The 13,453-nt window shown below is 41.0% G+C and overlaps 1 protein-coding gene across 2 annotated transcripts in view; it reads left to right on the top strand.

Annotated features, from left to right (window-relative positions):
• LOC118594502 (solute carrier family 22 member 19-like) overlaps nucleotides 1-13,453 on the top strand; it is a 703,508-nt gene that overhangs the window by 663,860 nt on the left and 26,195 nt on the right. For both annotated transcript variants that reach the window (XM_036204425.1, XM_036204435.1), the window contains exon 6: nucleotides 5,198-5,313. In XM_036204425.1, coding sequence (XP_036060318.1) covers nucleotides 5,198-5,313 — 116 coding nt within the window. The remainder of the gene's footprint in view (nucleotides 1-5,197; nucleotides 5,314-13,453) is intronic.

Here is a 13,453-nt window from a genome sequence, read left to right as displayed (position 1 = left end):
GTTTTTTCGAGGCAGGGTTTCTCTGCGTAGCTTTGCGCCTTTCCTGGAACTCGCTTGGTAGACCAGACTGGCCTCGAACTCACAGAGATCTGCCTGCCTCTGCCTCCCGAGTGCTGGGATTAAAGGCGTGCGCCACCACCGCCTGGCTACCCCCTTCCTCTTCTTACACAGTCCTTTTGCACTTTCATGTCTTTTTTGTGTGTGAACCAAGAAGTTAAATTAGGATTAACTTTCGAAGCATGGATAAGATTTTATTTACAGGACATTGGGCAACTTACAGTGGCTATTCCGTTGAAGAAATGTCTTTCTTCTCCCAGAAATCATTAACTGACTATCAATCTTGTGGATCAGTAGGCCTTTATGACCCCTTCCATCTGGCAATGGTCAATAGATCCTGAAGAAGGAGAATGGCCTTACAAGCCTCTCTACTTTCCACAATGGAATGTTGATTGGGCCATCTGGACAGGTCTTGGGCAGGTAACCATAACTTCTAAGAGTTTAAGCCATATAATGGCCATATAAGGCCTTGAAGATAGAATTCTATGTACTCCACCCCTTCCCTTGCCTCTTAAATCCCTCATATTGTTTCTTGAGCCTTGGAAGTGGTCATATAGATGTTCAATTTAAAAATGAGCACTCAGTAGCCACCTATTTTCAGCACTTTGACCAGTTTTGAGTTTGCAGTAACTGCACCCACTGTAAAAAGAAGCTTCTCTGGCCGTAGCTGGCAGCAGCACTGCTACTGGACACAAATAAAGATATTTAGATGGCAATTCACTGGTGCATTATGTCCAAACAAAACAGCTCCCAAAACAGCAACAGTAGCTTCCTGTTTTGGTTACTTTCCTATTACCATGACAAAAACACTGTGACCAAGGCAACTTATAAAAGAAAGCATTTAATTTGGGGGAATACAGTTCCAGAGGGTTAGAGTCTATGGTGCGGAGCATGGCAGCAGGCAGAAAGGCATGGTACTGGAGATGGGAGAGAGGGGGGTGGGTGGGAAGAGAGCAAGCTAGCTAACTGGGAGTGACATGGCTTTTGAACCCTCAAAGCCCACCCTCAGTGACACGTCTCATCTGACAAGACCACACCTCCTAATTCTTTCCAAATAGTTCCACCAAGTGGGGACCAAGCATTCAAATACATCAGCCTATGGGGTCCATTCTCATTCAGACTACCATACTTTCCCACTGAGGTCTATAATGTGTACAGCTATGGGTTTTTGCAGAGGCAGGGGGATCTCTGTGAGTTCGAGGCCAGCCTAGACTACCGAGTGAGTTCCAGGAAAGGTGCAAAGCTACACAGAGAAACCCTGTCTCAAAAAACCAAAAAAAAAAAAAAAAAAAAAAAAAGAAAAGAAAAGAAAGTGGCTTGTTAATTTCACCAGCATTGCACAAACAGATATACCTTCTCTGGTATGTTATAGTGTGGCACAAGTATTTACAGCTGAATAAATTGTTGATGAATATTCTTTTGCAGAAGCCTGAACAGCACTTTCTAGTCCTGTGAATGCTAGCCAGAAGGGAGAAACTTTCAAGCTTAATGTCAGCTTGATTTCTCTATATCCTAATAGCAAGGCATGTGATATATTTAGTAATATATTCTGACTGGTCATTCTGGTAGGAAACCATAAGCAATGTTATGGTCAACTTGACAACATCTGGAATCACCTAGGATACAAGTTTTCAGGCATACCTATGAGAGTATATCAGTTTAGTTTCTGAGCATGACTGTGAAGGATCATCTTGATTAGGATGAACTAGGACGAATACCTTAAAAAGGGCATCACCATCCTCTGGGCTTGTGTTCTGGACAAGATAGAAAGAAGGACGCTAGTAAAGTTTATTGAAGCATTTATCTAATTATTCTTTATCAATAAAAAAAGTTGGGATTCGGGTATTGAGGTAAGAACCTGAATGATCAGAGAAGTGGAGAAGCCACTAGTGACCTCCTAACTCTTTTGTTTGTCTATCCATAAGACCTGAGGTCCCCTCTCAGCCCAGCCTTACTACTTCTTGTCTCCTCTGTCCTCACTCCTCCAAAACTTCTATGGTTAATTTTGGTCAGCTAGTGGCTAGCTCTGACCTCTGACTCAAAACAAACTTTATTGTCAGAATGCAATCAAAATATCACACAACAGTATATTAGTTACTTTCTGTTGCAGTGATAAAGAGTTTGCTTGGTTGATGATTCCAGAGGGAGAGTCCATAATGACAGGGGAGGCACAGGCATAGCAGCAGGAAACAGAGAGAGTGAATTGGAAGTGGGGTGAGGCTATAAACTTCTAAAGCCTACCCTCAGTGATGTACTTCCTTCAGCAAGAATCCACCTCCTAAAGGTTCCATATCATCTCCAAATAGCATCATCAACTGGGGATGTTCAGTTATATGAGCCTGTGGTGGGCATTTTTCATCGAAATCGCCACATTCTACTCTCTGGACTTCATGGGTTCATGGCCATATCATAATGTAAAATGCATTTAGCCTAAAACTTGAAAACAAGCCATTCAGTCTTGAGAGTTGTTCAAAAGTCTAAAGGACAAAGTCTCTTCTAAGACTCAAGAAAATCTCTTAACTGTAACTCCCATTTAAAACAAAACAAAACAAGTTACATAGTTCTAACATACAATGGCATAAAATGTACATCCTCATTCCAAATGGGAGAAATGGGAGCATAGTGAAGAAACACTGGACTAAAGCAAGACCAAAATATAGCAGGGCAAACACCAAGTCCTGTAGTCCCATGTCCAGTGTCTAGACATTTAATTTCAAAGGGCCTAGATTGGCTCTATGATTTCAGACTTGTCACCTGCAACATACATCTTTTTTAGGCTTGTTCAACTCTCTGTATTCAGCTCTCCTTGGCAGATGTCTTATGGCCCTGGCACTTCCCATATCTTGGGGTTTCCATTAAAACCCAGGCTGCCCTTTCACAGCTTTATGCAAAGGACTCTGAAGGCCTCCTAGACTCTAAGGAACTTATTGCAGTGATTCCAGCACTGGCACACATTTGGCTGGTCCCAGTGGCTTTCTGAAACCACAGAGGAAGAATCTGACTTGTAACTTGAATCTTAAAAGGTCCTATTAAATAAAAAACCTGGAGCCAGATATCAGGGTTAAAACCTGAGAGATCAGAGGAATAGGAAGAGCCACAGCCAACCTCATCTCACCAACTTCGTAGCTTCCAAAGAGACCTACTTCCTGTGTACCCACTCCTATATACCTTTCTGTTCTGCCAACTCATTTCCTCTCTACCCAGCTACATCACTTCCTCTTCTAGCTCAGCTCTATCACTTCCTGCGTGTCTGTACAGACCTCCAGACCTTTATGGTTAACTTATGATGGAATTTAAGGTGTGTGCCACCACACCTGGCTCTGTTCCCTGTGTGGCCTTGAACTCACAGAGATCCAGATGGACTCCTGCCTCCCAAGTGATAGGATTAAAGGTGTGTGCTCCCATTGCCTGACTTCTATGTATAATATAGTGGCTGGCTTTTTCCTCTGATCCTCAGATAATCTTTATTGGGGCACACAGATAAAATATCACCACTCTTCCGCATCTTTAATGCCTTCAAAGCCAGTACTACATGTACAATACTGCCAAATTGGGCTGTGTTAGCTTGGGATGGACCCTGGCCTACTTTGATTACATCAGCTTTTTATGTTGAAACAAGTATTTTCTCTCTTAGGCTTTCTCCTTTTACAAGCTAGAAGCTTAAATGGTGGGGTCTTGCTCTTTAGCAAATTTTCCATTGTTCCAAAGAAGGGCAAGAAGACTTTCCTTAATGGCTCCGATCTCCTTAACAATTACAACCTTTCTTTAAACACATGCTTTGGTTGCAAAACATCCTAGAGATCTTTTATGTTTTCCTCTGCAAACTTTACATTTTGCATTTCTTTTGCTCCACTTGCTCTTTTTTCACTGTAGACCTGCAGAAGAGCTTTCAGTAATACAACCACACCACAGAGTCAATGTTCCTCTGGTTTGAAATGTTCTTTGCTAGAGAAATTAGTTTATTGCCTGTTAATTTACTTCAGTGGTCCTCAACCTTTCTAGTCCTGCAGCCCTTCAACACAGTTCTTCATGTGTGGTGACCCCCAACCATAACATTCATTTTGTTGATCCTTTATAACTGTAATTTTGCTACTGTTATGAACTGTAATGTAACTACCTGTTTTTTTCTGATGGCCTTAGGTGACCCCTGTGAAAAGGTCATTTGAACTCCAAAGGGATCATGACCCATTGGTCGAGAACCACAGATTTAGTCTCATGCAAATTCTCAGGGTCTGGGCAAAAACCAGCCACATTCTTTGCTGAAGTGTCACACAGAAGTCTGTAGCCCAGCTGCTAATCTTAGTCTCTGAAACCTCAGCAACTGGGCTGCCGCCACCTGCACCATCCTCAGCACTGCTGTCCTCCAGACTCTACTGGAGCGCCCTGTTGATCTCTGTTTATAGCAGTAGTAGCTCTTTTAGTCCAAAGCTCCGAAGTCTTCAGTATTCCTCCAAAACACAACACGGTCAGATTCTTTACAGCAGCAACCTGCTTTCTGATATGTTCTGTACTGGCTACTTTTCTGTTGCTGTGATAAAAATACCATGACGGAAGAAACTTACAGCCGTTTACCTGAGTTTACAGATCCAGGGAGGCTACATAACGGTGGAGGAGCATGGCAGCAGGGAGCTGGAACAGGAAGCTGAGAGACTGTGTATCTTTAACTGCAAGCAAAAATCAGAGTGCAAACTGGAAGTAGGGTGAGGCTGTGAATTCTCAAAGCCTTTCCACCTTCTGGACGGTGCCACCAACTGGCTGCCAAGTGTTCAAATACCTGAGCCTATGGGGCACATTTCTCTGTCAAACCACTATAGATCATAATCTAAATGAGTCTTCTCTTGTTTTTTTTTTTTTTCTTCCTAATGTGCATCTCTAATGTACACCGTATCTTCAGTGTTCTGAATCTATCTATACATCCTTGCTTAACATATCCTTACTGCAGAAATCACTTGAATTTTTTTTCAGCTGTTTGGGTTCACATTTCTCACCAGTTTTATAGCTGACATGGCTTATTTGATGTTTATATTTCTCACTAGATAGAAACAATTACTATTGCTACAGTTCTCTGCAGGTGCCTGGTATACCCACAATGCCCATCATTTTGTGACAACTAAACAGTTCATTAATGCTGTTGTTGAAGGTTGTAAGAACCACCATGAAGGATGAGCTGGAGGCCTCACAAATAAAACCTTCCCTGTGGGACTTGTTCCGTACACCCAACCTACGCAAGCGGATGTGTCTCCTGTCTCTTGTGAGGTAGGCTTCATGTAGTGCCTATTAAAATAGTTTGAAGATAAAAGTTCTCACTGATATGCTTGGAGATAAAAGATGAGGAATTTGTGTAGCTGGAGGTAGTCAAAGGGTTTTAAATATACAAGCACAGACTAATTGTACAGTGATGGATATGTTCATCCAACCATCTACTGGATTTAGCACCAGAGACTGATACTAAGAACCTCAGTGATGGTACAAACTTGGTCCCTGAGTATGTCTATTTGTCTATTTCAATTTCAAAAGGGATTTAAAAACCCTCAAAATTAAGGTGCATAAATGTAAACGTCTCAATGAACACATACAGTTATATAACCTCCAACCAGCTCTAGATACAGTTAAAATTCTAAAACTCTGCATCCCACAAACTCTAAAATTCTAAAAAACATGCATCCCACAAATTCTACTACATCTTTAATAATTCAGCAGCAATGTTATATCCCATCATCATACAATGATTTTATTATGAGTATAAAATTATCATTTACAATAAATATTCCAGAGAACAAATTATAAGCATGCACAGAAAAACTAACAAATATAGCCATCCTCTGTGGAGAGAAAGAACAGTTTAATTAAAAAAAAAAAATCCTGTCCAGCTGCCTTGAACAGTGGAGGACAGCAGCAGTTACCAAAGCTTGTTGGTTTTCTGTGGGTTCATGGCAGGGAGAGGCTGCTCAGGTTAGCCAAGGGAACTTGGGGATTCTGTCAGACAGATGTGGTAAGAGTGTGGTCAGGAGTGTTCATCCTGCCTTTAAGGGCTTCTGAGAAACACTTTGGGTTTCTGTTTCCTAGCAACCCCAGCTCAGTGGGAGACCAGTCATTGCCACTTTGGGGCCTGCTTTGAGGCTCTAACATTCCAGCCTTTTGTTGATGATAAAAGCATGGTTGTCCTCTGACTGCTTAGAGTTGAGTGGGAACATTAGCAAAGGGAGTCTGGGATGTAGGGCCAAAGCAGGGGGTCAGAGCAGCAGGTAATGGTAGGAGACCTGAGGGAATTCTGTTAGAAGTATCTGGTTCACTGAGCAATGAGCCAGTTCATTGATTCTTTCCTGAAAAAAATCTGAAGAGACCCGGAACAGTTGTTACTATGACTAAGACAGAGGTCAGGGGGTTGAGGAGAGGCATGAGGCAAGAGCACAAAGGAGATAACACTGAAAGTCCTGCATTAGTCTGTCCCAGAGGTTCAGTTCTGTGTGCCAGCTCATGTAGGTTCTTAATACTCTTGTTTACCTGGTTGACATAGTAATAGAACTTTTTATTGAAGAAGAGACAAATGCCTCTTTTCTCAGCAGTCAGCAAGTCAAGGGCCCTCTGGTTTTGCAGGACCACTGAAGCTAAAGAGGTGAGCTGGTTCTGGAGCAGTAGTAGAGCCAAGGTTGATTTCTGTAGAATTTACCAGCTGGACAGAAATCTGCTGGGAAAGATAAAGACTATGGATAGAAGGTAAAGTTAAGGAGCTTAGGGGAATCTTGTACATGTATTTGAAACTTTCAGTCCTGTTGCACAGTCTTGGTGGTTTCGGGGGTGGAAAGGAGCCTCAAGACCAGGGGGAGGAAAGGCCCCACCCTCAGTGACAGGTGGTAGGTAAGAGAGCTTAAGCTTTTCACTGACAGTAGTTCTTGTAAGACAAGGAATCTGGTGCAGATTTGAGCAGTGGAGCCAAGTCATGACTCCCTGAAGAGTACACGGATGTTTTAAATTTGACAAGAAGAGGTCATTAGTACCACTGCCTGTTTCAATCTGCATTGGAATCCTCATTGTAGGGAAAGCAGTTAATAAGTGTCTTGCAAAAAACTCAAGCAGGTGCATTCCTTTGAGTCATAGTAAAAATAAAGCCTGAAAAGTTATCAACATAAACATGAACATTCATCTGTAACAAGACGGAAACTTCCTGGCAGGAAGGAGAGCAAAGGCAAGAGGAAACTTGAGGGCCTGGAAGGTGGTTCTGGGACAGAAACATGGACATTCTTTCCTCTGGCCTATTGTCTTAGCATTACCACGTGAAGAGGGCTGGACAGATATAGGTTGGACAGAGATGTCTCCAGCACAAGAAGTACTTTTTAAAAATTAATTAAATTTTCTCATTTATTTTACATCCTGATTACTGCATTCCCCTCCCATTTCCCCTCTGCCTCTCCCTAATCCACCCCTCTTCCACCTCTGTTCAGACAGGGGCAGGTCTCTCATACTTGCCAACAAAGCATGGACTATCAAGTTGAGGTCGGACTAAGCTCTTCTCCTTATATGAAGGCTGGGTGAGGCGACCCAGCATTAGGCAGGAACTGGTCCTGCTCCCACTGCTAGGAATCCCACAAGTAGACCAAGCCACACAACTGTCACACACATGCAGAGGGCCTGGGTTGGTCCCATGCAGGCATTCTAGCCATTGGTCCATAGTTAGTGATCTTCCAAAAGCAGACCAGTTGCTTCCATGGGTTCCCGTGTGATGACCCTGACTCCATGTCTCATATAATCCTTCCTCCCTCTCCTCAACAGGATTCTCCAGGCTCTGCCCAGTGCTTGGCTGTGGATCTCTGCATCTGTTTCCATCAGTTATGGGACAATGGCTCTCTTATAACAATTGGGGATAGCTATCAGTCTGATCACAGGAGATGGCCAGTTTATTAATTGTTGCTCTCAATGTCTGTGTTACTGGTGTTATTAGGAAGTGTTCTTCTGTGCCAATGCATTCGAGACTACTTCCTACTTTCTCTTCTATCAAGTTCAGTGTAACTGGATCTATGTTGAGGTCTTTGATCAACTTGAATGTGAGTTTTGTGTATGGCAACAGATATGGATCTATTTGCAATCTTCTACATGTTGACATCCAGTTATGTCAGCATCATTTGTTGAAGATGCTTTCTCTTTTCCATGGTACAGTTTTGGCTTCTTTGTCAAAAATCAGGTGTTCATAGGTGTGTGGATTAATGTCAGGGTCTTCAGTTCCATTCCATTGATCCATATGTTGGTTTTTATGCCAGTACCAAGATGTTTATATTACTATAGCTCTAAAGTGTGTCAGGCATTGTGATGCCTGCAGAGGCTGCTTAATTAATTAATTAATTAATTAATTAATTAATTAATTAATTATGTATACAGTGTTCTGTTTGTATGTATGTCTGCACACCAGAAGAGGGCACCAGATCTCATTGTAGATGGTTGTGAGCCACCACGTGGTTGCTGGGAATTGAACTTGGGACCTCGGGAAGAGCAGTCAGTGCTCTTAACCTCTCCATCCTGAGGCTGCTTTATTGTAAAGGATTGCTTTAGCTATCCTGGTTTTTTTTTTTTTTTCCATATGAAGTTGAGTATTGTTCTTTTGAGGTCTGTGAAGAATTGTGTTGGGATTTTGATGGGGATTACATTGGATCTGTAGATTGCTTTTGGTAAGATTGTCAATTTTATTATGTTGGTTCTACCTATCCATGAGCATGGGAGATCTTTCCATTTTCTAATATCTCCTCCAATTTCTTTCTTCAAGAACTTAAAGTTCTTATCATACAGGTCTTTCACTTGCTTAGTGTTATCCCAAGGTATTTTTATATTGTTTGTGGCTATTGTAAAGATGATGTTTCTCTGATTTCTTTCTCAACCCATTTATCATTTGTGTATAGGAGGGCTACTGATTTTTTGAGTTAATCTTGTATCCTGCTACATTACTGAAGGAGTTTAATCAGTTGTAGGAGTTCCCTGGTAGAATTTTTGGGTCACTTATGTATACTATTATATCATCTGCAAATAGTGAAAGTTTGACTTCTTCCTTTCCAATTTGTATCCCCTTGATCTCCTTTTGTTTTCTTATTTCTCTAGCTGGAACTTCAAGTACTATATTGAATAGATATGGGGAGAGTGGACAGCCTTGTCTTGTTCCTGGTTTTAGTGGAATCACTTTGATTTTCTCTCCATTTAATTTGATGTTGTGGTCAACTTGCTGTAAATTGCCTTTATCATGTTTATGTATGTTCCTCTAGCATTTTTATCATGAAGAGGTGTTGGATTTTGTTAAATGCTTTTTCAGCATTTAATGAGATGATCATGTGTGGTTTTTTTTTCTTTCAATTTGTTTATGTGGTGTATTACATTGACAGATTTTTGTATGTTGAACCATCCTTGCATCCCTGGAATGATGCCTACTTGGTCATGGTGGATAATTTTTTGGATGTGTTCATGGTTTCAGTTCGCCAATATTTTATCGAGTATTTTTGTATCAGTATTCATGAGGGAGATTGGTATGTAATTCTCTTCCTTTGTTGCATCGTTATGTGCTTTGGGTATCAGGGTAACTGTAGCCTCATAAAAAGTGTTTGGCAATGTTCCTTCTGTTTCTACTTTGTGGAACAATTTGAGAAGCATTGATATCAACTCTTTTTTGAAATTCTGGTAGAATTCTGGGCTGAAACCATCTGGTCCTGGGCTTTTTTTTTTTTTTTTTTTTTTTTTGGTTGGGAGACTTTTAATGACCGTTTCTATTTCCTTAGGGGTTATTGATCTATTTAATTAATTTATCTGAGCAAATGGACACTTTGCTCAGCTTGGAAGGAGGGGACTGGACCTGCCTGTACTGAATCCACCAGGTTGAATTGAATCCCCAGGGGGGTCTTGGCCCTGGAGGAGATGGGAATGGAGGGGATGGGCTGGGGGAAAGGTGGGGTTGGGAATGGGAGGGGGGAGGACAGGGGAACCCATGGCTGATGTGTAAAATTAAAACACAAATATAATAAATAAAAAAGGAGAAAAAATAGTTTATCTGGTCTTGATTTAACTTTAGTATAGGGTATCTGTCCAGAAAATTGTCCATTTCTTTCAGATTTTTCAATTTTGTGGAGTGCAGGTTTTTGAAGTATGACCTGATGATTCTCTGGATTTCCTCATTGTCTGTTGTTATGTCTCCCTTTTCATTTCTGATTTTGTTAATTTGGATGCTCTCTCTCTCTGCTTTTTGGTTAATTTGGATAAGGTCTTATCTATCTTGTTGATTTTCTCAAAGAACCAAATCTTTGTTTCATTGATTCTTTATATCATTCTCTTTGTTTCTTTTTTATTGATTTCATCCCTCAATTTGATTATTTCCTAACATCTACTTCTCTTGGGTGAGTTTGCTTCTTTTTGTTCTAGAACTTTCAGGTGTGCTGTTAAATTGCTAGTGTGAGACTTCTCCATCTTCTTTATGTGGGCATTTAGTGCTATGAATTTACCTCTTAGCACTACTTTCATAGTGTCCCATAAGTTGGGTATGTTGTACATTCATTTTCATTGAATTCTAGAAACTCTTTAATTTCTTTCTTTATTTCTTCCTTGGCCCATTGGTGATTCAGTTGGGCATTATTCAGTTTCATTGAGATTGTAGGCTTTCTGTTATTTTTGTTGTTGTTGAAATCTAACTTTGAGCCATGGTGGTCCAATAAGATACAGGAGGTTATTTCAATTTTTTTTTGTATCTGTTGAGATTTGCTTTATGACTGAGCATGTGGTCGATTTTGGAAAAGGTTCCATGGAGTGTTGAGAAGAAGGTAGATTCTTTTGTGTTAGGGTGGAATATTCTGCAGATATCTTTTAAGTCCATTTGAGTCATAATGTCTGTTAGTTCCCTTATTTCTCTGTTAAGTTTCTGTCTGGCAGACCTGTCCATTGGTCAAAGTGGGGTGTTGAAGTCTTCCACTACTAGTGTATGGGGTTTGATGTGTTATTTAAGCTTTAGTAATGTTTCTTTTACAAATGTGGGTGCCCTTGCATTTGGGGCATAAATGTTCAAAATTGAGACTTCATCTTGGTGGATTGTCCCTGTGATAAATATTTAATGTCCTTCCCAATCTCTTTTGATTAATTTTAGTTTGAAGTCTGTTTCATTAGATATTAGGAGAACTACACCAGCTTGCTTCTTAAGTCCATTTGACTGCAAAGACTTTTCCCAGCCTTTTACTCTGAGGTAGTGTCTGTCTTTGAAGTTGTGGTGTGTTTCTTGTATGCAGCAGAAGAATGAATCCTATTTTCATATCCATTCTGTTAGCCTGTGTCTTTTTTCTTTTCTTATTATGTTTTCTTTTTTCATTATTCTTTATTAAGAAATTTTCTACTCACTCTACATACCATCCACAGATCTCACCTCCTCCCTTTTCCTACCCCCAGCCCTCCCTCCCAAGCCACCCCACATCCCCCAAATCAAGGTCAGCAGAGCCTGGCACACTGAGCCTAGGCAGGTCCAAGCCCCTTCCCACTGCACCAAGGCTGTACAAGTTGTCACACCACATAGCCTGTGTCTTTTTATAGGTGAATTGAGATCATTGATATTAACGGCTATTAATGACCAGTGAGTGTTAATTCCTGTTATTTTTTGGTGGTAGTGTTGTGTGTTTCCCTTCTTTGGTGTTTGTGTGGGATTATCTATTACCTGTGTTTTCATGTGTGCATCTAACTTCCTTAGGTTGGATTTTTCCTTCTGGTGCTTTCTGTAGGGCTAGATTTGTGTAAAGATCTTGTTTAAACCTGGTTTTATCATGAAATATTTTGTTTACTACATCTATGGCGATTGAGAGTTTTCCTGGGTATAATAGTCTGGGTTGGCATCCATGGTCTCTTAGTGTCTGTATAACTTCTGTACAGGACCTTCTGTCTTTTAGAGTCTCCATTGAGAAATCAGGTGTTATTCTTATGGGTTGGCCTTTATATGTTACTTGGCCCTTTTCCTTTGCAGCTCTTAATATTTTTTCTTTATTTTGTATGGCTAGTGGTCGCATTATTATATTTCGAGGGGAATTTTGGGGGGGGGCGTTTAGCGTGTTTGATGTTCTGTAAGCTTCTTGTATCTTTACATGCATTTGCTTTTTTAGGTTGGGGAACTTTTCTTCTATGATTTTGTTGAATATATTTTCTGTGCCTTTGAGTTGGTATTCTTCTCCTTCTTTTATCCCTATTATTCTTAGGTTTGGCCTTTTCATGGAGTCCTAAATTTCCTGGATGTTTTGTGTCATGACTTTGTTGGCTTTAGTGTTTTCCTTGACTGACAAATCTATTTCTTCTATTCTGTCTTCAGTGCCAGAGATTATCTCTTCCATCTCTTATATTCTATTGGTTATGCTTGCATCTGTAGTTCCTGTTTGTTTAGTCAGATTTTCCTCTTCCAGCATTCCCTCATTTTGTGTCTTCTTTATTGTCTCAATTTCAGTTTTCAAATCTTTAACTGTTTCCTTCACCTGTTTAATTGCTTTTTCATGGTTTCTTGGCTTTCTTTAAGGGATTTATTGATTTCTCCAAAAATTTTTGGGTCTTTTTCTTTATTTCTTTAAGGGAAATTTTCATTTCCTCTTTATAGGCCTCTATCATTTTCTTCTTCTTCTTCTTCTTCTTCTTCTTCTTCTTCTTCTTCTTCTTCTTTTCCTCCTCCTCCTCCTCCTCTTCCTCCTCCTCCTCCTCCTCCTTCTCCTCCTTCTTTTTTGAGACAGGATTTCTCTGTATAGTTTTGGTGCCTGTCCTGGATATCACTCTGTAGCCCAGGCTGGCCTTGAACTCACAGAGATCCACCTGGCTCTGCCTCCTGAGTGCTGGGATTAAAGGCATGCACACTACTACCACCACCACCACCACCACCACCACCACCACCACCACCACCACCACCACCTGGCTCTATCATCTTCTTAAAGTAATTTTTAAGGTTGATTTCTTCTGTGTTGCGATGTTTGTGTATTGCTGATGTAGAATCACTAGGTTCTGATGGAGCCATATTGGTCTTTATGCTGTTGACTGTATGTTTGCACTGGCATCTACCCATCTCTTTCTTCACTTGTATCTGTGTCCGAGGGAGCCTTTCTTGGTCTGATTGATACTCTTCGTCCAATGAGAGCTCTTGGTCTAATCAGTGCTGATAGACTCTTTGTCTCAGGGGGCAGCTCTTGGTCCATTTGGCCCTAGTAGGCTGTCTCAGGGAGCAGCTGCAGTCTTGGAAGGTGGGTGAGTTTGGGAGGGTTGGGGCTTATGGATTACAGGGTCTGGTGGGGGATGGTGATAGTCAGACCTGTCTACAGAAGATCTACTGGCCTGAAACTGGGACTGCAATGGGTGGTGGTGCGGGGGTACAGGGTTGTGCCTCTGGACCCAAAGCCTAGAGGCTGTTGTGTTAAGCTATAGG

This window comes from Onychomys torridus, chromosome 1, assembly GCF_903995425.1.
Source record: "Onychomys torridus chromosome 1, mOncTor1.1, whole genome shotgun sequence".
Taxonomy (NCBI): Eukaryota; Metazoa; Chordata; class Mammalia; order Rodentia; family Cricetidae; genus Onychomys; species Onychomys torridus.
The sequence above is the reverse complement of the archived record's forward strand: the minus strand, read 5'-3'. Positions and strand labels throughout refer to the sequence as shown.